The sequence below is a fragment of the Oncorhynchus mykiss genome, chromosome 22, assembly GCF_057628025.1.
Source record: "Oncorhynchus mykiss isolate SJ-2025 chromosome 22, ASM5762802v1, whole genome shotgun sequence".
Lineage (NCBI taxonomy): Eukaryota > Metazoa > Chordata > Actinopteri > Salmoniformes > Salmonidae > Oncorhynchus > Oncorhynchus mykiss.
The window spans coordinates 36741507-36768599 of NC_143043.1; the positions used below are offsets into that span (position 1 = coordinate 36741507).

The 27093-nt window shown below is 42.4% G+C and overlaps 1 protein-coding gene across 3 annotated transcripts in view; it reads left to right on the top strand.

The window, feature by feature from the left end:
* The window catches only part of pde1a (phosphodiesterase 1A, calmodulin-dependent), a 77575-nt gene that overhangs the window by 33861 nt on the left and 16621 nt on the right, over nucleotides 1–27093 (top strand). For all 3 annotated transcript variants that reach the window (XM_090215937.1, XM_036959123.2, XM_036959122.2), the window contains one exon: nucleotides 20251–20364. In XM_090215937.1, the coding sequence (XP_090072063.1) occupies nucleotides 20251–20364 (114 nt within the window). The remainder of the gene's footprint in view (nucleotides 1–20250; nucleotides 20365–27093) is intronic.

The window sequence follows — 27093 nt, forward strand, 5'->3', positions numbered from 1 at the left end:
GAAAATACTACTACTAGGTCTTTCTACCTACCTGCCTGTTGTCTCACTTCCCTGCGGCCTCTCTTCCCAGCTCCTGTGGAGTGTGAAGGACAATATTAAACTACTAGCTTGCTCTCTCTATCCTGCGTGGGCTTAAGGTAGCCTAGCAGTTAAAATCATTGGGTCAGTAACCAAAAGGTGGCTGGTTTAAATCCGCACACCGACTGTGTGAAAAATATGTTTATGTTCCTTCTAAGAGTTAAAAACATATACACTCAGTATATCAAACATTAGGAATTGAGTTGCACCCCCCTTTTGGCCTCAGAACAGTCTCAATTCGTTGGGGCATGGACTCTCCAAGGTGTCGAAAGCATTCCACAGGGATGCAGGCCCATGTTGACTCCAATGCTTCCCACAGTTGTGTCAAGTTGGCTGGATGTCCTTTGGGTGGTGGACCATTCTTCATACATATGGGAAACGGGTGAGTGTGAAAAACTCAGCAGTGTTTCAGTTCTTGACACAAACCAATGCGCCTGGCACCTACTACCATACCCCGTTCAAAGGCACTTCAAGATGTTGTCTTTCCCATTCACCCTCTGAATGACACAATACTTCTTTAACCGGTCTCCTCCCCTTCACCTACACTGATTGAAGTAGATTTAACCAGTGACATTAATAAAGGATCATAGCTTTCACCTGGATTCACCTGGTCAGTCAATGTCATGGAAAGAGAAGGTGTTCTTAATGTATACTCAGTGTACATGTTAAGTATGTTCTGGTGTTTTGGCCGCGCCCACCAAATGACCACACCTGATCTTAATGAGTGCTAGTTTCCTTCGAAATGGGGTCTGTTTGAATAGACTAAAATGAACAGCTTTGTTTGAGTTAAAGAAAACATGGCATGCTAGCTCCATCCTGGTGGCACAGTGGGCTAATTCCATGGATAGACAACAGAAGATCATAGATTTGAATTTCACTGATGCCATGCCACAATAAAACATGTATGTTTGCATGATTAATGCCTAAGCAAATGAATTTCTATCTCTGCTTGGAGTTCAAAACAGTTCACCCAAACTAAGCTAGCAGTGTTATTAAACGTCTCATTGTAACATGTTCTCAGAACGTTCTTTAATTACCTTCAAATAACATATCATTTGCGTTCCTAGAACGTTAATAAAACCTCCCGGCAAAACTTTCAGGGAACCATAGTAAAACGTTCTCAAACTCCCTTCAACCTAAAAATGTACGTTCCCAGAACAGGTGAAATGTTCACTTCTGTTCTCAGAAGGCCTAGTCAGGAAACCTATGGCTTTGTTTAGAGAACCAATGGGAAAATTCACTCAACTTCCAAGGAACCAAATGTGCTAGCTGGGTATGTTGCAGTAATTAGAGTCCTATATCATGGCTTGATCATTCCCAGAGCTCTCTTTCGCTGTTATCGCACACCCTCCAATATCTGTGCGTGTCTAGGCTTTGTGAATGAGTGAGAGAAGGCTTTGTGTGTGCGTGTGTTTCAAAGGAGTAGGAAATAGAGTAAACAAACTACTCCTGTCTGTTTTCTGTTGTGGTTATACGGTCATTAGAAGCAGAACATTGTGGCATGGTTCATTGGCAGGAACCGTTGTTAAAAGGCAGGTTGCTAATGGCTATTTACCATGTAAAACAGGAAGGAGGGAGGGCTGGTAAAGAGATGCAGCTGTGCAACAGGTCCCTGCAACTACATCACACCAAATATTTGATGTTTGTCCAGGTCCCCAGAACGTCGGGAAATGCCTTCAATACCGTCCACTATGGGCAACCTGAGCACATATTATCATCTTGTTGGCTCGCAGCTTGCTATGGTGTAGTGGAAGGGGATAGAGGAAGGGTTTAAACCGCGCACCTCGGCTGAAAGGATAGCAGGTTCAATCCCAGTGCTAGATACTCGTTTAAATTGGTTCTGTTTGAACCTTCAACCGTCAAGTTGTTTATGGTTAACCCTTACCCATGGGTGTAGTACTGCTGGAGTGCGGAGCTCCCTCACTTTTTTCAATTTTGGAATACACAGAGCTGGTAATGTATTCTGTATTCTGATAAATTCTAAATAATTTATATTTCATTACCACAAAAATTCCATGAAAAACGATGACAAACCAAATAAATATGTATCGTAGCCTAGAGGTGTAAATGGTGGTTTCTTCCCTCTTTTCTCTGGATTTATGGTCACTCCCTGGTCAATTGATTTGATAGCATGTTTAATCTGTGCAAATTAATTTTATGAATTGATTGTTCTGTTGCTCTGTTTTCTTTTATTCTGTAATAGGGTGTATTGTAGACGTTCAAGCTAACCAAATCAAAGTGTATTTATGATACAGTGTGTAAGCTCCAAAATACAGTAAAATACCTACAGGCAAAAAGCTCTCAACTCAAACAGTGCAATTATATATGTATTAATTTACATTAGGTTATAGCCTACAAATAGCTATACCACGTAGTCGTAGGCCTGTTAGGCTGTAGGCCTACTGCTAATTATTGTTGTTTGTTCCTGAACTGGCCAAATGGCAGAGCTATCCTTCAGCTATCTTTCAGCACCAGAAGTTTGTTCAACTTCTTCACCATAATTGCGCGATCCTAGCGCTATCCTTTCAGCCCCACGAAGTACGCTCCAATCGCTTAAAATGACATCTCATCAAGATCTGTTGCCTAACCCTAATATTCATACTCATCCCTTATTATTATTACAAATATAATATTATCACTTCTCACAATGGTGCTCGTTTAGTAAAGTTAGATCAAAGCTGAATCAATGGATTCATTTCCATTTTACACAACAGAAGAGAATATAATACATAGCATAGTGCGCCTTTTACGTTACTGTTACACCAGGAACACCTCCTCATTTCTAATGAGATTTTAGGATGAAGCTGAATAGTCCCAAAACAATTATCAGGCACTCAACCTCAATAGAGTTGAAAGCAAACAGATTGAAACAAAATATAAGGCTAATAGTTTGTTAACACCATTTGCTCTAATTCGCTCACGAAACAGTAATTCAAGAGATCAATCAAATGATTGGTATGGAGATTCAGGCTGGACGTTTCACTGGTAAAACGTGACGAATTATCATTCACGACTGACAATGATGATGGCTTATTTTGAAATTAGGTAGCCTATGCCTAACTTGGTGTTTGAGGGTATTAAAAATATGACATTTTGTTTAGACAATATGTGTGGGCATAGGCAGAAGTTACAATTGGATGAGGCATTGTATGCATATTCTATAATGATAGACAATTCAATTGGCTACATCTGTCTGTACACACTTTGATTGAAGAAATTATGACATCAGTAGCTAGGTTTCCATTCAATTTGCAACAGAATTTCATGCGAATATGTTCAATTCCCATGTACCGAATGAAAAATACAAGATAAATGGGTTTCCATCGCATTTTCATCTCTGATGGTCACAAAACGGTTGCATTATATAGCAAATATGCCCACTCTGGTCTTGGCACATAAACTCTTGCCAACAGGTCTTGGCACATATGCTCTTGCCAACAGGTCGCAGATACAGTGCAGGTAGGCTACTTACATTATGAGATTATTATGGATGAGAGCGATATTTGTATTTGTCAAACGGCAGCCAAGCATCGATCATCATGTCACCAGAATAAGACCCTCGATATTTATTGGAAAGGAGCAACAAGCTCATCACCTTGCACATTCACCACCCTGTGAAATTCATGAAAAGATCCCACCATGTGAACGAACAAATTGTCTATTGGCATTTACACTGAACAAAAATATAAGTGCAACATGCAACAAGTTACAGTTCATATAATGAAATCCATCAATTGAAATCTATTCATTAGGCCCTAATCTATGGATTTCACATGCCTGGAAATACAGTTGGTCATAGATACCTTAAATAAATGGTAGGGACAAAACGAGTCAGTATCTGGTGTGGCCACCATTTGCCTGATGTAGCTGCCGTGACACATCTCCTTCACATAGATTTGATCAGACTGTTGATTGTGGCCTGTGGAATGTTGTCCCACTCCTATTCAAGGGCTGTGCGAAGTTGTTGGAAATTGGAGGGAACTGGAACACGCTGTCATACATGTCGATTCAGAGCATCCCAAACATGCTCAACGGGTGACATGTCTGGTGAGTATGCAGGCCATGGAAGAACTGGGACATTTTCAGCTTCCAGGAATTGTATACAGATCCTTGCTTCATGGAGTCATGCATTATCATGCTGAAACATGAGGTGATGACAATGGGCCTCAGTATCTCGTCACGGTATCTCTGTGCATTCAAATTGCCATCGATAAAATGCAATTGTGTTCGTTGTCTGTAGATTATGCCTGCCCATACCATAACCCCACCGCCACTATGGGGCACGCTGTTCACAACGTTGACATCAGCAAACCACTCTCCCACACAACATCATGCACACTGTCTGCCTTCTGCCCGGTACAGTTGAAACCGGGATACATCTGTGAAGAGCACACTTCTCCGTGGCCATCGAAGGTGAACATTTGACCACTGAAGTCGGTTACGATGCCGAACTGCAGTCACTTAAAAAGTTTCTGACAGTTTGTTCAGAAATTCTTTGGTTGTGCAAACCCACAGTTTCATCAGCTGTCCGGGTGGCAGGTCTCAGATGATTCCGCAGCTGAAGAAGCTGGATGTGGAGGTCTCAGGCTGGTGTGGTTACATGTGGTCTGCGGTTGTGAGGCCGGTTGGACGTACTGCCAAATTTTCTATAATGAAATTGGAGGTGGCTTATGGTAGAGAAATTAACATTCAATTCTCTGGCAACAGCTCTGGTGGACAGTCCTGCAGTCAGCATTATATTTGCACACCCCCTCAAAACTTGAGACATCTGTGGAACTGTTTTGCATGACAAAACTGCACATTTTAGAGTGGCCTTTTATTGTCCCCAGCACAAGGCGCACCTGTTTAATGATCATGCTGTTTAATCAGCTTCTTGATATGCCACACCTGTCTGTTGTATGGATTATCTTGGCGAAGGAGAAATGCTAATTAACAAACATGCACAACATTTGAGAGAAATATGCTTTTTGTGCATATGGAAAGTTTCTGGGATCTTTTATTTCAGCTCATGAAACATGGGACCAACACTTTACATGTTGCGTTCATATTTTTGTTCAGTGTATAAAATTGTACCTGCAATCAGCCCGGTCATGACTGTTTTCATGTGTCAGGTAATTCATCCGCATGAAATGGTTAGATGGAAACGTGGTTATTTACATTTTGATTTCATGCTCCCTCACCTAAAACAATATCACTACACCACTTCCCCTACTACCTATTCACACCCCTTGACTTTTTCCACATTTTGTTGTGTTACAGCCTGAATTTAACATTGATAATATTGAAATGGTGTGTCACTGGCCTAATAAACACAATACCCTATATCGTCAAAGTGGAATTATGTTTTTTGAAATGTTTACAAATGAATGTTTACAAATTAATAAAAATGAAAAGCTTTCAGTCACAAAGGTATTCAACCCCTTTGTTATGGCAAGCCTAAATATGTTCAGGAGTAAAAAATTGCTTAACAAGTCACATAATAAGTTGCATGGACTCACTCTGTGTGTAATAATAGTGTTTAACATTATTTTTTAATGACTACCTCATCTCTGTACCCCACGCATACAATTTTCTGTAAGGTACAATGGCGACCCCTCATTCAGGGAAGGTGGGGCCACCTGTTTTGAGCCCCACCTTTTTAGCAAAAAAATAAACAATTAACAGTGTGTCACATATCAGTTTGCAAACTCTGTAAAAAAAAAACTAAAACACTGTTGAGTTAATAAAGCCCCATACAAACTTGGTCTCTTTTTTGCTTTCTTGAGTAACGCAGCTCCAAAATGCAGGTGTTTCAGCCTAGCTCATTGCGTTCTGTGGTGGTGGGTCAGCCAGCGTAAAATACAGAGCGTAGGGGTTGGTAATGTTCTCCAGTTGCACCGGATTGGGTAATGTTCTCTAGTTGCACTGTGATTGGCTCAGTGTTCTGTCACTCATGGGACACTCATGGACACTACGTCACCGCCAAATCTAAGGGTAGAGCTCAAATTCAGGGCCCTTGGGTGCTGCCAAGGGCTGCATTTCAAACTCATAAAAGACGCACCCTAGTCCACTTACCCTCGCCTTATGCCCTCGTCAGACGTCATGATACGTCATCAGAAGTGTCCACTTCATTTCAGGGCTGAGGGGATAGTATGTTTCTGTTAAGTGTTTGGGATGCAGCCATAGAGTTACATTAGTAGTGCCCATCCAAGAAGGCTTAACGTCAAGTCATGTTATATCTACAGTAGCTGTGATTGGACTGATCATGTCAACATAATACTTTCGAAATCTTAGCTAGCAAGCTAGCAGTCATCATCACGAATCAAGTCGACAATCTACTGACAAATGCTTTTTAATAGTTGTCATATGAAGAGAAATAATGAAGATAAATTATTAAGAAAATGTAGTGGTGCTCATCGGTCATTGGACATAAACATCACACAACAATTTGGAAATCGCAAATTCAACAATGAATGGTTTGGAAGGAACCAGTGGCTAACTGCAGGCATTGCAAAGCAATCACTTGCCTTCTATTCAGTGGAGTGGGTGTGTGGTCCCAAGTCTAGGTTTGAGGGTCTCTTTTCCAAGCTTAAAAGGATAAACATCTACATTGGCCATTCTGTCAATCCAGCATGACTTCTGATGTGCTCAAAACAACTGGAAACTCAGTAAAAAACAAGCTCCGACTGCGAAAATACATTTTGAATAGTCATCCAACTCGGAGTATCAAGTCGGGGACTTGGGCCTCTTTCTAGAGCTCCGACCTGAATATCACCAATGTCATCATGATTCGACCTTGTTTTTGAGTTCCCAGTTGTCTTGAAAGCACCATAAATGCAGAGAATGCCACAGCACAACAAGGTGAGGCCAAAAATGTATTGTATGCTGCTGCATAAATTATGTAAATTGCCAGGGAGATATGTATACTGTAGCTTAGGCTGTAATTGATGCCAAAGGTGCTTCAGCAAAGTACTGAGTGAAGGGTCTGAATAAATGTGATATATCTGTATTTATTTTTCAATACATTTGCATAATCACTTTGTCATTATGGGGTATTGTGTGTAGATGGGTGAGACAAAACATATATTTAATCCATTTTGAATTCAGGCTGTAACACAACAAAATGTGCATTAAGTCAAGGAGTTTGAATACTTTCTGATGGCACTGTATGTTTATCCCCCCCTCTGACAAACGTTGAATATTTCATTGAGACCGAGATCTTGTTGCTCTATGTGCTCTGCTCTCCCAGTCAGTCCAGGCACATCAATATTTAGAAGCTACTTGACTTCATAATCTGCTGTTTGAAAGATGTTTCAAAGCACTTGTTTCTCAGGGGTAGGAAGTGTTCTTATGTTGTTCAGAATGAATCTGCACTGAGTCTGACAGAATTTCCCAAGTCCATCTACTTTACGTCAGAAGGTTCAAACCCCTTGACTTTTTCCACGTTTTGTTGTGTTACAGACATCATTTGAAATTGGTTAACTTGAGATTTTGTGTCACTGGCCTACACACAATACCACATAATGTTGAATAGGAATTATGTTTTTATGAATTTTTACTAATTAATTAAACATTTAAAACTGAAATGTCTTGAATCAATAAGTATTCAACGCCTTTGTTATGGCAAGCTTAAATAAGTTCAGGAGTAAAACATTTCTTGAAAATGGCTGTCTAGCAATCAACAACCAACTTGACAGAGCTTGAAGAACTTGAAAAATAATAATGTGCAAATATTGTACAATCCAGGTGTGCAAAGCTCTTAGAGACTTACCCAGAAAGAGTCACAGCTGTAATTGCTTCCAAAGGTGATTCTAACATGTATTGACTCATGGGGTTGAGAACAGCTTCCTAATATTGAGTTGCACCCCCGTTTGCCCTCAGAACAGCCTCAATTCATCGGGGCATGGACTCTACTACAAGGTGTCGAAAGTGTTCCATAGGGATGCTGGCCCATGTTGACTCCAATTCTCTCCCACAGTTGTGTCAAGTTGGCTGAATGTCCTTTGGATGGTGGAAACTTTTGAGCGTGAAAAACCAAACAGTGTTGAAGTTTTTGGCACACTCAAACCGGTGCGCTTGGCACCTACTACCATAACCCATTCAAAGGCACTTAAATCTTCACTTCTCAATGGCACACATACACAATACATGTCTCAATTGTCTCAATGCTTAAAAATCTTTCTTTAGCCTGTTTCCTCCCCTTCATCTACACTAACTGAAGTGGATTTAACAAGGTACATCAATAAGGGATCATAGCTTTCACCTGGATTCACCTGGTCAGTTTATGTAATGGAAAGAGCAGGTGTTCCTATACACTCAGTGTGTATAGACAGTATGGACAGTTTATGAATATAAAAGTTGTGTACAGCAGTAGTTATATAGGATGAGCCATGACTAGAAAACAGTATATACTGTATATACACACACACACAACAGCATTGACCCTTCGCGACTGCATCCTGGTACTAAAGGGGTGTTGAGTTCAGAGCTACAGAGAACAGTACAGGACACTAATCACCAAGGTATATTAGGTTGACCAAGATCATATTAAACTATTTTCTTTCTATTCAATAAATGATACCAAGGAAAAACAATAAACTATTTTTCTAGGCAGATCTTCTAATCACCCTTTCTAGCAACTGTAAAACAACATGAATAATTGTAAGTTTGTTACGAGTTCCTTCATTTAGCCAGGGACCGAGCAGAGACTGGTATAATTATTTTAGACAAAGAGCGAATAGTTTCCCCTCTATGGTTAGAAACGTTTAGGCTCCACTTTTCATGGTTTATTTCTGTACTAAAACTAGCATGCATGAAGCACATGTTGCTCGGCTATTATATAACAGAAAACAGCTGACTGGTTGTCGTCAGGCCCTTTACATAACTAGGCAAGTCAGTTAAGAACAAATTCTTATTTACAATGATGGCCTACCCCAGCCAAACCGGACAACGCTGGGCCAATTGTGCGTCGCCCTATGGGACCAATCACGGCTGGATGTGATACAGCCTGGGTTCAAACCACGGACTGTAGTGACGCCTCTTGCTGAGAGGCAGTGCTTTAGACCGCTGCGCCACTCGGGTTTGAAGCAAAGCACCAAAGTATATTGGGGATTTATTTTTTATCAAGTAATAACTGCAACTTCTGACCTTGTACTTCTATTGCCAGCTATAATTTATTCTGCTTCTCAGCAGTTTTCTGTATGATTTGTTAGGTGTAGCTCCTGGACTCTTGGAAAGCTGATCTGTATGGTTTGTTTGGTGTAGCTCCTGGACTCTTGGAAAGCTGATCTGTATGGTTTGTTTGGTGTAGCTCCTGGACTCTTGGAAAGCTGATCTGTATGGTTTGTTTGGTGTAGCTCCTGGACTCTTGGAAAGCTGATCTGTATGGTTTGTTTGGTGTAGCTCCTGGACTCTTGGAAAGCTGATCTGTATGGTTTGTTTGGTGTAGCTCCTGGACTCTTGGAAAGCTGATCTGTATGGTTTGTTTGGTGTAGCTCCTGTACTCTTGGAAAGCTGATCTGTATGGTTTGTTTGGTGTAGCTCCTGGACTCTTGGAAAGCTGATCTGTATGGTTTGTTTTAGCTGCACTGCAGCATTGGGAATGATAAGAACTCCGGACACTCTTTCTTTCATATTAATATCCCCCCTATTTAAAGTAGTGATTTATGCTGTGGCTGTGGCATTACATGCCAAATATTATCCACATAAATGTTCTTCCCTGTCTGACTCAAAGTGATACAGACTGACCAATTAGGAGATGTGTGTGTATGTGTGTGTGTGTGTGTGTGGTGTTATGATATAATTCACATCAGCTGTCAGGACTACAGATGGTTATGATCAGAGAGACTGAGAGGCCTCTGACAATTCCCTTAGAAAGAGCATCATCTGTTTTTCATATGGCCGTGTGTGTGTGTGTGTGTGTGTGTGTGTGTGTGTGTGTGTGTGTGTGTGTGTGTGTGTGTGTGTGTGTGTGTGTGTGTCAACTCTGAAACCATTGACCCCATGACCTGCTCTTCAACTTACAGTACAGCACTCAGAATAGTCATGGGGAACTGCTGGTTATGTGTGGGTGTGATACTGTGGTGACATGGGACGTGTCAGGACTTTACAGTGTACTGTACAGTAGGTTATCCCTCTTTCAGATGGTACAGCACACTTCTCCTGTTAGTCTTTCACAGTCAAGTCCTCACATTAAGTCCTCACAGTCAATGTTTGTCTAAATATTTTTCACATCCCATTATATAAAGTCTATACAGTATGTTCATTTCCAGTAAAGTATTTAAAATCCTCGTCAAATTCAAATTAACATGAACATCAATAAACCCCCAAACTCCTCATATGATTTATTGTGCTCCTCAAAATGAGAGAGAGAGAGAGAGAGAGAGAGAGAGAGAGAGAGAGACTCAAAGTGGATTTCACAGGCGCGTAATGATCTCACTGACATCAGTAACCTCCCCAGTCAGCTGGGATTTTCTCCTGCAGCCCGCCTTGGTGATGCATCTTAGCCCTCCTATCACATGTAGAACACAACAGAACACAACAGGAGGATGATAACACAACGGTGTTGGAGGGAGGGGAGAGAACTAGTGATGTTATGTTTGATACCAGAGGTCCGAGGTATGCGCTGAAATGGCTAAGCAGTTTACATCAATGCAATGGGCCAATCGATGCCTGTATCACTTTATCAGAAGCACGTGATCAACGTCCAAATCTTTGTTTCGTCGAACAACCACCTGATTGGTTTGGTGTTGGTTTGGTAGTAGACAAAAAGGCTACGCTGTGCACGCTCTAAGGTGTGTTGGACGTCACCTTTAATCATTTGTCTGCTCTAAATTCTTTTGACCAGCATGTGCCACTAGTGTACACTGTATCGATCAAAGCCTCGAGTAATGACATTATTTTTGACACAATTGGCTGGAAAGCCTCAATGCTTCAGGAAGCTTTCTTTCCCCATCACTAGGGAGAGCAGGATGGTAACAGAAGTGAGGGAGGAGGAGGGTATTTATTCTTCATTAACCTCCTGTCTCCTGACTGCATGCTCTCTGTTGCCTTGTGATCAGAGCCATGTTCTCTCTCTCAGACATCGCTATACATACTAATACATGTAATAAATGTATTAATAAATCTAATAAATGTTTTTTATATAGTGCCAAATAAGGGTTCTTTAGCTATTGAAGGGCTCTAAGTGTTATTGGAGTCAGTATTGTTCCACATAGAAACATCACGCTTCCCAAAGATACCTTGAGGGACAATGTAGTGCATTGTCTTCCGACAGATGGCATCATTCTAACCCAATGCCTTACACTTGGCATAGAGTCTGTCCTTGCAATATCATGATGCTTCATCAATGTGCAGTCGAGGTCTAGCTGTTAATAAATGGACTGTTTTCTCTCCCAGCACCCCGTCTCTTCATAGAGAACATGTGCTTACAGCACATCACTGTATGATTTATCATGTAGCACCCAGGAGACTCATGTAATTATCCTCCTCTCAGCGCTGCTGTAGCTTCATTTCTCTTGTTTATCACACCATACTCACTTTAAGAGTGAGAGCGGTGCTTGTTTTCCCCTCAGTTGAATATAGCATTCTGGACTAATTTGTCACACCATTCCCAGGACGACTGAACTAAGACATCGCCATCCACCAGAGAAGGTGGAACCAGGGCTGGTGGAAGTACAGATCCATTGTTGGCCCTGTGAGAAGCTGAAATCTCTGCAGACTAGTAGGGTGAGATGTCCAACAGAGATACTGTTCAGAGTGAAGGATTGTGTGTGTGTGTGTGTGTGTGTGTGTGTGTGTGTGTGTGTGTGTGTGTGTGTGTGTGTGTGTGTGTGTGTGTGTGTGTGTGTGTGTGTGTGTGTGTGTGTGTGTGTGTGTGTGTGTGTGTGTGTGTGTGTGTGTGTGTGTCTAAACTAGGATTACAAAAAGACCCAAGAGATCCATTTAGGGACCACGCTAGAGGACTTTAAGTGGGAACCCAAGATGCCAGTTGGGTGATATGATCTGCAGTGAAGTTATGAAGTCTGTGGCGAGCCAGAGAAAAATACCTGTTGGTTTAGTTAGAACTGCCAGGCTCCCACAACACCACAGTGATGTCTGTCTGTCTGCCTGTCTGTCCATACAGAAACCTACAGGCCAGTCAAACACACAACATGGTCTCTTTCGAATATTTCAAAATGGTGGCATTGAACGACTTTAGTTATACAGTATGTCACATAAGTTGACATTACTTATACAGTATATCACTATTATGACATACTACTTAGCTTATACAGTGCATTCGGAAGGTATTCAGACCCCTTGACTTTTTCCACATTTGTTACGTTACAGCCTTATTCTAATATGGATTAAATAAACAAATGTCTTCATCAATCTACACACAATGCCCCATAATGACGAAGCGAAAATAGGTTTCTATACATTTTTACAAATGTATAAGAAATTATAAACTGAAATACCTTATTTACATAAGAATTCAGACTTTGATATGAGACTCGACATTTTACTCAGGTGCATCCTGTTTCCATTGATCATCCTTGAGATGTTTTTACAACTTGATTGGAGTCCACCTGTGGTAAATTCAATTGATTGGACAAAATTTGGGAAGGCACACACCTGTCTATATAAGGTCCCACAGCTGACAGTGCATGTCAGAGCAAAAACCAAGTCATGAGATCGAAGGAATTGTCCGTAGAGCTCCGAGGCAGGATTGTGTCGAGGCACAGATCTGGGGAAGGTTGGCAAAAAATGTCTGCAGAATTTGTATTTGTATTTATTATGGATCCCCATTAGCTGCCAAAGCGGCAGCTACTCTTCCTGGGGTCCAGAAAAATGAAGGCAGTTTATACATTGAAGGTCCCCCAAGAACACAGTGGCTTCCATCATTCTTAAATGGAAGAAGTTTAGAACCACCAAGACTCTTCCTAGAGCTGGCCACCCGGCCAAACTGAGTAATCGGGGGAGAAGGGCCTTGGTCAGAAAAGGTGACCAAGAACCCGAAAGTCACTCTGATAGAGCTCCAGAGTTCCTCTGTGGAGATTGGAGAACCTTCCAGAAGGACAACCATCTCTGCAGCACTCCACCAATCAGGCCTTTATGGTAGAGTGGCCAGACAGAACCCACTCCTCAGTAAATGACAGCCTGCCTGAAATTTGCCAAAAGGCACCTAAAAGACTCTCAGATCATGAAAAACAATATTTTCTAGTCTGATGAAACCAAGATTGAACTCTTTGGTCTGAATGCCAAGTATTCACGTCTGGAGGAAACCTGGCACTATCCTTACGGGGAAGTTTGGTGGTGGTAGCATCATGCTGTGAGGATGATTTTCAGTGGCAGGTACTGGGAAAGATGAACGGAGCAAAGTACAGAGAGATCCTTGATGATAACCTGCTTCAGAGCGCTCAGGACCTCAGACTGGGGGAGAAGGTTCGCCTTCGAGCAGGACAACAACCCTAAGCACACAGCCAAGGCAACACAGGAGGGGCTTCGGGACAAGTGTCTGAATGTCCTTGAGTGGCCCTGCCAGAACTCGGACTTGAAACCGGTCAAATATCTCTGGAGAGAGCTGAAAATAGCTGTACAGCGACTCTCCCCATCCACCCTGACAGAGCTTGAGAGGATCTGCTGAGAAGAATGAGAGAAACTCCCCAAATACAGGTGTTCCAAACAGCGTCATACCCAAAACGAGCGTCATACCCAAAACGAGGCTTTAATCTCTGCCAGAGGTGCTTCAGCAAAGTACTGAGTAAAGGGTATGAATACTTATGTAAATATGATATTTCCATTTTTTTTGTAATAAATTTGTAATAATTTCTAAAAACCTGTTTTTTCTTTGTCATTATGGGGTATTCTGTGTCAATATATGAGGGGGGAAAAAAATATTTTATCAATTTTAGAATAAGGCTGTAACGTAACAAAATGTGGAAAAAGTCAACGGGTCTGAAAACTTTGCGACCGCACTGTATGTCACATAGCATTAGGGTGAAAGACAGGTTAATGGTACGGGTTGTGGTTAGGGTCTGTAACATACACTGGCTTTAAATTGCTTTTGTCGGCTTGGTTTAACCCCAGGACCTGTGAACATGTTTGAGTTAAACAGACCCTGTGTCAGTGGAGGCCTGCAGGGCTTTAGAAAGCAGAGAGCAGGCCAGGCTTAGACCAGTGATAACATAACGCAACGAGGGCTCGTTCTCACCAAGTGTGTTTATAGGCCAGTGAATGGATGGTTTTTAAGAGCTTGAGCATCTGAACTGGAAAGCCACCAAGCGTACTGGAACCACTCACCTCTCAGAATGAGAGGACCTTGAATGGTCTGATGACTCACAAGCTTGTTTCCCTGACAAAGTTGTTTTCACAGAGAGAAAAAGTCCATTTTCCACAATCAGCAAAAACATTCAAAAGTTGAATGTATTTTGTTTCAATTTATTTTTTATTTTTTTTAATCAACATTAAATTACACATGGAGTCATTTTCTGTCTTGGTAATGGCCTGTATCATACAGTGATGTTATTGTTATTGCCATCAACTGATCCCTTCCATGTTGATTACAATCTGAAAGCATGGGAAGTAGTTTATTGAGAAGACATTAAAGACAACAACCCAAACACAGTGGGCCCTGGTCAAAAATAGTGCACTAACTAGGGAATAGGGTGCCAATCTGGGACACAGACAGGATTTCTTGGCAACATTAAAAGTATTCTTGTTTGGCCTCTGTATGCGTGGGGCACCACCATGGTACAGATCTGTATATTTGTCTAGATAAATGATGCACAAAACCAGTGTAGTTCACAGTCAGACAACATGCTCTCAATAGCCTGGCCCCTTTTTCTTTTTTCATACTTGAACGGGAATCTTTTATTTCCAGAGAGGTAATCACCCTCTGCTGTTTCTAGGAAACGGGTCGTTATCGGGTCGCAAATTAGTCCTTTGGGTGCCATCTTTAGAAGTGAGGAATGTTGGATCAGTCTGCCTGAGAGGTTGGCAGAGCAGGCAGCAGGGCAGCAGAGCATACTGCTTCAGCCCCAGCCCAGTCACCGTACCCTCTGGGGCCCCAGCCCTGTCACCGTACCCTCTGGGGCCCCAGCCCTGTCACCGTGCCCTCTGGGGCCCCAGCCCTGTCACCGTACCCTCTGGGGCCCCAGCCCTGTCACCGTACCCTCTGGGGCCCCAGCCCTGTCACCGTACCCTCTGGGGCCCCAGCCCTGTCACCGTACCCTCTGGGGCCCCAGCCCTGTCACCGTACCCTCTGGGGCCCCAGCCCTGTCACCTTACACTCTGGGGCCCCAGCCTTGTCACCGTACCCTCTGGGGCCCCAGCCCTGTCACCGTACCCTCTGGGGCCCCAGCCCTGTCACCGTACCCTCTGGGGCCCCAGCCTTGTCACCGTACCCTCTGGGGCCCCAGCCCTGTCACCTTACACTCTGGGGCCCCAGCCCTGTCACCGTACCCTCTGGGGCCCCAGCCCTGTCACCTTACACTCTGGGGCCCCAGCCCTGTCACCGGGCCCCAGCCCTGTCCTCTGGTGCCCTAGTGACGGCAGCAGCCCCCTCCAAGGAGAAGGCCACAGTTAACTCATGGGAAAATAATCTCTCGTAAACCCCTTTTCAATGTCACCACCACTCCCAGCACCTGTAGATTGTAGATTCTATACTATGTAAAGGCTGGCCAGTCCAGGTTGTTTTGAATGAGGCTGGAGGTAGTGTGTCTCAGATATCTCCACTCAGGTCAGTCCTGGTAGTTTTGAGTCTTTCCCCCAAGTGTCCTGCCACCTGGAGCATTAAGGCTGAAGGTAGTGTGTCCCTGAGGAGGGAGTCCCAGAACAGGGATCTCTGGGGCTAGGTCTGACACGTCCAGTCGGATGCAGCTCAAAGCAGACCCTTTGGGTTGTGAAGGCGGTAGAGTTCCACATAATAACTATTTTAACTGACCCTGGCTCAATTTAACTTGGTTCATTTTCAATCTTTAAAAACCCTCCCTACACAGGTCCCCAAGGGTCCTCTTAAGTACTGTTGTCTATGTGATGCTATTACAAATATACTCAAAATATGGTACTGCTTTTACTATAACCCTCTGATGAATATAATGGTTATTGTAATGTCACAGTAACATGATAATGTGTCTCATTATATTGAGCTCTGAGTTTAAGTCTTGGACAGCAAAGATAAGGCTGTTTGCATCCCAAATGACACCCTATTCCCTATATAGTGCACTACTTTTTACCAGGGCCCAGAGGACTGTGGTCAAATGTAGTGCACTATGTAGGGAATATGGTGTCATTTGGGACGGAACCTACTGCGTCATCTGAGAGACTTCCAAATGTCCTAAGCCCTCCCTTCCAAATGTCAAACATAGATTCCCAGAGCTCATGTGAACTCAGATATGCAACTCAGTTGTTGAGAAAGATGTGACTTATACAACTAAACTTGCTGTAAAATGTATTTGACCTGTCTTTAGTCCCTTTACGGTTGTACAGTCCATGGTTTTCTTCTCAGAAAAATCTCAATACTGAACACCTATGTGGGTGTTTCAGCTATTGATATACTGCCACTTTCGTCCAAATCTTCTGTCAATATGCCAACATATAGGCTACCAAAACATACTAAAGTCACAGGAAAGAGAGAATCATTTTAGTTCACTACTTCCTAAGGCAAGGTTGTGTTATTGTGACCCAGATAGATCCACCAATCAGGGCCTCTATTTATATGTATCTGCTGTGTGATTGGTCTGGTCCAGTGTGTGTGAGATGGAAGCCATCAGGCCAGTGCCATGGAGAGTGACAGAGGAAAAGGTCATATGATTGATAAAGCTACGGATGGAAACACTGTGGGTGGGAACAGCCCTGTTGTTATGCCCCAACCCATTACCCATGAACTATTTCCAAGGGTTCAAACTACGGTCTAAACGCGGTGTTTGTGACCTATTCACAAAGACTTTCAGAGTAGGTGTGTAGAAATAGCAGCAGTTTGGCCTTTAAATCATAATAAGTAAGACTACATGGACAGGAGGGACCTGCCCTAGATCAGTACTCCTACTCTGAGACACTTTTTGAGTACAAAAAGGTCTGTGGGAGCCTGCTGCTGCTGAGTGTCTGTGTGATAAGTGAGATGGGGAGGCGGTAGTTTTGAGGGGCTGTTGCCAACTCTCACCTTGGCTGCATCTCACTTTTATCCTAAGTGCACCAGATACTCTATATCAGTCTAAATGTCACAGTACACTCTTATAAAAAAGGGTTCCAAAAGGGTTCGTTATGGAGGAATAGGGTTTTACCATGAACCGTTTTGATCTGAAGAACCCTTTTTGGAAGACAAGGGATTTTTTTGTTTGGCAAAAGGTTCTACCTAGAACCTTTAACATCTTAAGAACTCTTTTGGGGTTCTTTAAAAGGCAAGAAGGTTTCTACATGTTCTACATAGAACCATATATCATATTCCCAGCATGCTCTATTGCAGGATGATTTTTAGAATTGTTTGTTTTAATATCTGTGTTTTTGCGTTGATTGGTTAATAAATGTTATGCTACACAAAGATAAATAGCATACATTTTTCTAAACTATACAATCTGTTAGTAGTAGGACTTATTGCACTGAGATGGTTGTTCCAGTTTAGATTTTTATTTATTTAACCTTTATTTAACTAGGCAAGTCAGTTAAGAACAAATTCTTATTTTCAATGACGGCCTAGGATAATTGGGTTAACGACAGATTTGTACCTTGTCAGCTCGGGGATTTGAACTGAATGATGACTGAGGTCGTCTCAGTATTCATTCTTCCCTACCCTGGCAGTCATTCTGAATGCAGGTTACGGTGATAAATAAATACACTTGTTGGATATCGTAACTCTGTCTGGATTCCAATAGGAATTAAATATCGCATTGCAAGCTAGTATAATGTGACTTGCAGGCCCTACATAGAGGGTTCTGCAAAGGGTTCTATCAACAAAAAGGGTTCTCCTATGGTGATAAGCCGAGGAACCCTACATGGTTTTACTTAGCACCTGTTTTATCCTAAGAGTGTAAATGTAATAACACAGGCAGTTGACAATGTGGAAGAGATACAGTTGAAGTCGGAAGTTTACATATACCTGAGCCAAATACATTTAAACTCAGTTTTTCACAATTCCTGACGTTTAATCCTAGTAAAAAATTCCCTGTCTTAGGTCAGTTAGGATCACCAATTTATTTTAAGAATGTGAAATGTCAGAATAATTGTATAGAGAATGATTTATTTCAGCTTTTATTTCTTTCATCACATTCTCAGTGGGTCAGAAGTTTACATACACTCAATTAGTCAAACGTTTCAGGTAGCCTTCCACAAGCTTCCCACAATATGTTGGGTGAATTTTGTCCCATTCTTCCTGACAGAGCTGGTGTAACGGAGTCAGGTTTGTAGGCCTCCTTGCTCGCACATGCTTTTTCAGGTCTGCCCACAAATGTTCTATAGGATTGAGGTCAGGGCTTTGTGATGGCCACTCCAATACCTTGACTTTGTTGTCCTTAAGCCATTTTTCCACAACTTTGGAAGTATGCTTGGGGTCATTGTCCATTTGGAAGACATCATTGTCCATCCTCCAAACATAACGATGGTCATTATGGCCAAGCAGTTCTATTTTTGTTTCATCAGACCAAAGGACATTTCTCCAAAAGGTACCATCTTTGTCCCAATGTGCAGCTTTTTATGGTGGTTTTGGAGCAGTAGCTTCTTCCTTGCTGAGCGGCCTTTCAGTTTATGTTGATATAGCACTCGTTTTTACTGTGCATATAGATACTTTTGTACCTGTTTCCTCCAGCATCTTCACAAGGTCCTTTGCTGTTGTTCTGGAATTCACTTGAACTCTTCGCACCAATGTACGTTCATCTCTAGGAGACAGAACGCGTCTCCTTCCTGAGCAGTATGACTGCTGCATGGTCCCATGGTGTTTATACTTGCATACTATTGTTTGTACAGATGAACGTGGTACCTTCAGGCGTTTGGAAATTGCTCCCAAGGATGAACAGGCTTGTGGAGGTCCACATTTTTTTTTCTGAGGTCTTTTGATTTTCCCATGATGTCAAGCAAAGAGCCACTGAGTTTGAAGGTAGGTATGGTGATGCTCCTCTTATGGGAGCTTAGAAGGTGTCCCAAATGGCACCCTATTCCCTATATAGTGCACTACTTTTGACCAGAACCCTACAGGCCCTCTGGTCAAAAGTAGTGCACTACATGGTGAATAGTGTGCCATTTGGGACGCATCCTAATTCATTTCTCTGAGGGTTGGTTGGGGGTCTGAGGTTTGGAGACTGTGTGTGCCTGCTGAGGCGAGGCATGGATCTGTGTCAATCCCCTGTTGTAACGAGGCACTAGTCCCGTGGTAAATATTTAAAGTTGTATGCTAGCAGAACCAAAGGCTTCACAGACGCCACTCACTTTCCGGGCTTTGTTGATCAGACAGTCGGCGGAGTTCAATGGTGCTCATTCTTTGGATGGTTTCACACACACACACTGGGAGAGACATACACACACACGCCAGCCCAGATCCTTTCTGCTGCGGCAGGACCAGTGATCCTGACAGTTCTCCTACTTACAGTAAAGACACGTTCCCTCTCTGCCTTCTGTGCCTTTGCAGTTCATGAATAAAAAAACTGAGTTTAGTTTAGTCCTTGAAATACTGCAGGATAATGAGAACTGCTTCCCTTGTAGACCTTTAATGGCAGTTTCAAGGACATTGGCTTTGTGTGTTTTCTCAAAAAGTTCAGTGTTCACACTGAAAGCTTTAGTTGTTGGCATTGTAAAGTTAGTCAATGTGATTCTGTGCTGTAGGACTTAAGATCCGTCTGAACCATCTAAAATAGAATGATTTGATTGGATTATGTGGTAGAGTATTCATTATTATCAAATATCTGTCATGGCTAACCTGTTTAACTACTGCTGCTATCTGCACAACATAACAGATCAATAACTGTAATATTTATACTGTCTCAAATTGTCAAACCATTGGTCTTTGACCTAACCCAGAGACATATAGGCTAGTATTAAAGCTGACTGTCAGTTGATATAGAATCCAATGTAGGCCTATAGAATAAGTGAACTCTTTGACACATAATGCAATGGCACAGTTGAGTCGTATTGACGTACTCTTCTCCGTACTGTAAGTATTATCCAGTGTTCATCAGCTCATACTGTACGTGAAGATGAAATATGGATCCACCTTGCTCTTTACAGATTGAGATGCCTGGTGAAGCAGCTGGACAAGGGAGAGGTGAACGTGGTGGACCTGAGGAAGAATATAGAGTATGCAGCCTCTGTTCTAGAGGCAGTCTATATTGATGAAACCAGGTGAGTGCATTTCAAAGAAATCCCATTCCATGCATGACTACAGCAAGTATATTGCACTTTCTGCACGGCTGAAGGTACAGGAAAGAACGGCACAAATACAACTCACAGACAATACAAGTCATATATATATATAAAACATATTCTGATGATAAAATTCCTTGACAGAATCGAGTGCAGTACTACCAGTGTGGTACTATTCTGTTTTAGTGCCTTAGCTCAGACAGTTTGGAAAGTGAGGTTTCCAGTACAAACAGTGTCTATGTGTATGCTTATCAAAGCCCTTCAGTTCTCCCTATGTGTCTCAGTTCTCCTTCTGTGTCTCAGTTCTGTCTGTGTCTGGCCTGTTATTCTACTGATTAAGGTTATCCCTCCAGCCATCAATGACTGGTGTGTGTGTGTGTGTGTGTGTGTGTGTGTGTGTGTGTGTGTGTGTGTGTGTGTGTGTGTGTGTGTGTGTGTGTGTGTGTGTGTGTGTGTGTGTGTGTGTGCGCGTTCACATGCGTGTACATGTGCGTGTGTATGCTTATATGTGTGTTGAAGCCAGAGACAGGGAGAAAACGTCAGGGGGGAACGTCTGTCTTCAAATGGGGTGACAGATAAACTGAAAGGAGGCTGATCCACTCCCTGCTTTACTTCTTCAACTCCATGTGGGACGCTTTCCATCTCTCCATGGAGGAGACTATTAAACTAGATTCTGACTGAGCCCCACACCCCCCTCAGTCTGGGCTGTTGTGGCTGTAGTTGTTTATGCAGACTGCAGTGTGTCAGCTCAGCTGTGCTCTCCAACGATAAGCAGGTGTTTACATAGCCTGTAGACTGATCACATGCAGGCATGTTGACAGAGCTCATGTTCAACATATCTCTCTCTCTCTCTCTCTCTCTCTGTCTCTGTCTATGTCTCTCTCTTTCTCTCTCTCCTCTCTCTCTCTCTCTCTCTCTCTCTCTCTCTCTCTCTCTCTCTCTCTCTCTCTCTCAGGCCCCAATTCTATCTCTCTGAGGCCCCAATTCTATCTCTCTGAGGCCCCAATTCTATCTCCCTCCCTTTAGTATTGGCTCTTCATTAACAAGGTTTTGGTCCTCAGTGCTAGAACTCTCTTCAATCACCACAACATAAGGCATGTTTGCCAGAAAGCACTGCTACATTTCCAGAAGTTTGATCCAAACAAAATAATGAAGTCGTTCTTTGTGTGCATCCCAGATGGCACCATACTTACTATGTCGTTTATTCTTGTTTTTTACGGTCGTTCAGTTTTACAATTTCAGAATAATTACTTGCAGAAGGAAGTCCTGACCTGCACCCGTATCACCATTCTACACACCTAATTTCCTTACGTTAGTATCTAATCTAATGCTGACACTATAATTACATCATGAAAAATATCTGCTTCTCTTCTCCTTCATTGGCCACATTTTCATGAAGACTAAAGATCTGTTTTCCAGTTAGTAAATCACCAAGGCTATTTTCCTCAGTTAAATAAGATGACTCACTGTGAGACAGGAAGAAGGGAAACAAAACAAACTGCAATGAAGTCGTTCTTTGTGTGCATCCCAAATGGCACCATATATACTATGTAGTGCATTAGTTGGTCAGTACCCATAGACTTTGATTGAATCATATTTGTGTAGTAATTTTGTTTCCCATCATAATAAATCATTATTTATTTTCACGGTCGCTCAGTATTACAATTTCAGAATAATTACTTGCAGAAGGAAGTCCTGACCTGCACCCTTATCGCGATTCTAAAGGCCTCATTTCCTTACGTTAGAATCTAACCTAATGTTGACACTATAATCACATCATGAAAAATATATGCCTCTCTTCTCATTTTCTTTCACATGAAGACTAAAGATCTGTTTTCCAGTTAGTAAATCACCAAGGCTATTTTCCTCAGTAAAACAAGATGACTCACTGTGAGACAGGAAGAAGGGAAACAAAACAAACTGCAGTGGAAAGAGAACCTGTCAGTTACACTTCATCCAGTTAGAACCCCATTCAGCCTTCAGAAAGACATTTACTGGAGATCACACAGCTCCATACCAGGACAGGTAAACAGACATTTACTGGAGATCACACAGCTCCATACCAGGACAGGTAAACAGACATTTACTGGAGATCACACAGCTCCATACCAGGACAGGTAAACAGACATTTACTGGAGATCACACAGCTCCATACCAGGACAGGTAAACAGACATTTACTGGAGATCACACAGCTCCATACCAGGACAGGTAAACAGACATTTACTGGAGATCACACAGCTCCATACCAGGACAGGTAAACAGACATTTACTGGAGATCACACAGCTCCATACCAGGACAGGTAAACAGACATTTACTGGAGATCACACAGCTCCATACCAGGACAGGTAAACAGACATTTACTGGAGATCACACAGCTCCATACCAGGACAGGTAAACAGACATTTACTGGAGATCACACAGCTCCATACCAGGACAGGTAAACATACATTTACTGGAGATCACACAGCTCCATACCAGGACAGGTAAACAGACATTTACTGGAGATCACACAGCTCCATACCAGGACAGGTAAACATACATTTACTGGAGATCACACAGCTCCATACCAGGACAGGTAAACAGACATTTACAAGACTCAATATACCTGGCCTCTCAACTCATTACATTACAATCAGCAATGGAAACAAAGAGTGACATTTATAGCATACCTTTGCAGGAAATGGAACCTACAGTATACTACACTGTTAGCCGTTTTTGTAATTTTATCAGTAACTTACTGTATTAATCAAAAGTATGATACTGTATACTCCTGAGTGGCGCAGTGGTCTAAGGACACTGCATCTCAGTGCAAGAGGCGTCACTGCAGTACTTGGTTTACTCCCGGTCGTGACTGGGAGTCCCATAGGGCGGCGCACTATTGGCCCAGGTTTGGCCGGGGTAGGCCATCATTGTAAATAAGAATCTGTTCTTAACTGACTTGCCTAGTTAAATAAATATACACTGAATGCAGTAGATTACCATAGAATGCACAGTAAAATACCGTACTGTACAGCGTACTGTAAATTATGCTGCACTGGAATGAAAAAGATTTGCAGGCGCATGTATATAGGGAACAGATCAGAGTGCTAGGGGGTCTTAAATGGTTTAATGGCTGAATATTTACCCATGTCCATTTCATCTCTTTAGTTTAGAAGCCTTTTGTTTAGGCCTCTAGAAGTGCAAGTTATATAAAACACCTAGTATTTATTAATATGCAAATGCCTACAGCCAACCTGCTTGTTCTAATCCCTTGTAATTACAGTAAAATTATGTACAAATCATTTTCTTACAGTTTAGTAGTCAATTTCACTGTATTGAACTGTGTTTCATTCCTCTGGCGTCAAATGATCATGTATATCTCAGTATTGTATTGGCACTATCCAGTGATAGTCAAAGATATCATAAGATATCTTGTTGTAATTACAATTATTTTGAACACCAATGTATCCTTAACTACAACAACATTTTCCGTAAAAGGTTAAAGAAAGTTTTTCCCTGCTATGACTGTGATGTTAGTTTTATCAGCCTTGTTTGACTGTAAGTTGATAAGGCTCAAGAACTCCTGCTAAATGACCAAAATCTAAATATGAATGTGTTATTGAATATCATACAGATTGGTTTCCCCACACCCTAAGTTGTAAAACAAGGAGACACCTTATCACTGACTCTGTTATGTTTATTCGTGATTTGGAAAAAGACATCAAATCAAATCATCAAATCAAATTGTATTGGTCACCTGCGCCGGATGCAACAGGTTTAGAATTAACAGTAAAATGCTTCCTAATGAGCCCATTGCCAACAGTGCAGAGTTCAAAAGTAAGACAAAACACAGTAAAAACAATAACGAGGCTACATACAAGGAGTACCAGTAGTGAGTCAATGTGCAGGGGTACGAGGTAGTTGAGGGAATGGAGGTAATATCCTATGTACAGTGCATTTAAACCCCTTTAATTTTTCCACATTTTGTTACGTTATAGCCTTATTCTAAAATAAATTAAATACAACATTTTCCCCGTCAATCTACACACAACACCTCATAATAACAAAGCGAAAACAGGCTTTTAGAAATGTTTGCAAATGTGTAAATAATAAAAAACAGAAATACCCTATTTACATAAGTATTCAGACCCTTTGCTATGAGACTCAAAATGACATTCAACATCCTTGAGATGTTTCTACAAATTGTTGTACATGATTGGGAAAGGCACACACCTATCTATATAAGGTCCCACAGTTGACAGTGCATGTCAGAGCAAAATTCAAACCGTGAAGTCGAAGGAATTGTCCGTAGCCCTCCGAGGTAGGATTGTGTCTAGGCACAGATCTGGGGAAGGGTACCAAAAAATGTCTGCAGCATTGAAGGTCCCCAAGAACACAGTGGCCTCCATCATTCTTAAATGGAAGAAGTTTGGAACCACCAAGAATCTCCCTAGAGCTGACTGCGCGCTGAACTGAGCAATTGGGAAGAAGGGCCTTGGTCAGTGAGGTGATCAAGAACCCAATGGTCATGCTGACAGAGCTCCAGAGTTCCTCTGTGGCGATGGGAGAACCTTCCAGAAGTACAACCATCTCTGCAGCACTCCACCAATCAGGCCTTTATGGTAGAGTGGCCAGACGGAAGCCAATCCTCAATAAAAAGCACATGACAGCCCGCTTGGAGTTTGCCAAAAGGCACCTAAAGGACTCTCAGACCATGAGAAACAAGATTCCAAGCTCTTTGGCCTGAATTCCCAGCGTCACGTCTGGTGAAAATCTGGCACCATCCCTACAGTGAAGCATGGTGGTGGCAGTATCATGCTGTTGGGATGTTTTTCAGTGGCAGGGACTGGGAGACTAGTCAGGGTCAAGGGAAAGATGAACGGAGCAAAGTACCGAGAGATCCTTGATGAAAACCTGCTCCAGAGAGCTCAATACCTCAGACTGGGGTGAAGGTTCACCTTCCAACAGGGCAACGACCCTAAGCACACAGCCAAGACAACGCAGGAGTGGCTTCGGGGCAAGTCTCTGATTGTCCTTGAGTGGCCCAGCCAGAGCTCGGACTTGAACCCGGTCGAACATCTCTGGAGAGACCTGAAAATAGCTGTGCAGAGACTTTCACCATCCAACCTGACAGAGCTTGAGAGGAGAAGAATGGGAGAAACTCCCCAAATACAGGTGTGCCAAGCTTGTTACGTCATACCCAAGATGAATCGAGGCTGTATTGACTGCCAAAGGTGCTTTTACTGCCAAAGTACTGAGTACATTTTTAATACATTTGCGAAAAATTCTAAAAACCTGTTTTTGCTTTGTCATTATGGGGTATTGTGTGTAGATATATGAGGGGGGGTAACGTATGAGTATCGTAACAAAATGTGGAAAAAGTCAAGGGGTCTGAATACTTTCCGCATGCACTGTACATGTGGGTAGAGGTAAAAGTGACTAGGCGATCAGGATGTATCATAAACAGAGTAGCAGCAGCGTATTGCAGCAGTGTATAGCAGCAGCGTATGTAAAGTGTGTGTGTGTAGTATGTGTGTATAGAGCCAGTGCAAGAGAGTCAGTGTAAAACAATGAAGATATAGAAATAATAAAGGGTGTCAATGTAAATAGTACAGTCAATTGGTGGAAAAGATCAAGACTCATGATTCACATGAAAAAAACACTTGATGGATTTTAGAAAACCAGCTGCTAAGATAATTGTTTTTCACTTTTGTTTTGGTGAATAAATTCACACCTGCTCATTCCAAAATCATGGGCGTTAATATGGAGTTGGTCCCCCCCTTGCTGCTATAACAGCCTCCACTCTTCTGGGAAGGATTTCCACTAGATGCTGGAGCATTTCTGTGGGGACTTGCTTCCATTCAGCCACAAGAGCATTAGTGAGGTCGGGCACTGCACTGATGTTGGGCTATTAGACCTGGCTCGCAGTCAGCGTTCCAATTCATCCCAAAGGTGTTTGATGGGATTGAGGTCAGGACTCTGTGCAGGCCAGTCAAGATCTTCCACACCGATCTCGACAAACCATTTCTGTATGGACAAACCATTTCTGCTTTGTGCACGGGGGCATTGTCATGCTGAAACAGGAAAGGGCCTTCCCCAAACTGTTGCCACAAAGTTGGAAGCACAGAATCATCTAGAATGTCACTGTATGCTGTAGTGTTAAGATTTCCCTTCACTGGAACTAATGGACCGAGCCCGAACCATGAAAAACCGACCACAGACCATTATTCCTCCTCCACCAAACTTTACAGTTCGCACTATGCATTGGGGCAGGTAGCGTTCTCCTGGCATCCGCCAAACCCAGATTCGTCCGCCTGCTGAATGGTAAGTGTGATTCATCACTCCAGAGAACACGTTTCCACTGCTCCAGAGTCTAATGGAGGCGAGCTTTACATAACTCCAACCGACGCTTGACATTGCACATGGCGATCTTAGGCTTGTTTGTGGCTGCTCGGCCATGGAAACCCTGACATTATGTGGCTGAGCCATGAGGAGAAAGCCCACCAGATATAACCTGGCATTATGTGGCTGAGCCATGAGGAGAAACTGAACATGTTTACTTTGTTCATTGTTAATTTCTGTTAGCAAAAAGTTTAGATATAGCCTGGAATAAAAGAAAACTGATTTAGCTCCAGATATGGGACACTTATGTATGCAGAGTGTGTGTAGGTCTGTCTCACACTTTAAACTTCTCTTTGTGCCAGACCGGGTTATAACACATTCCATT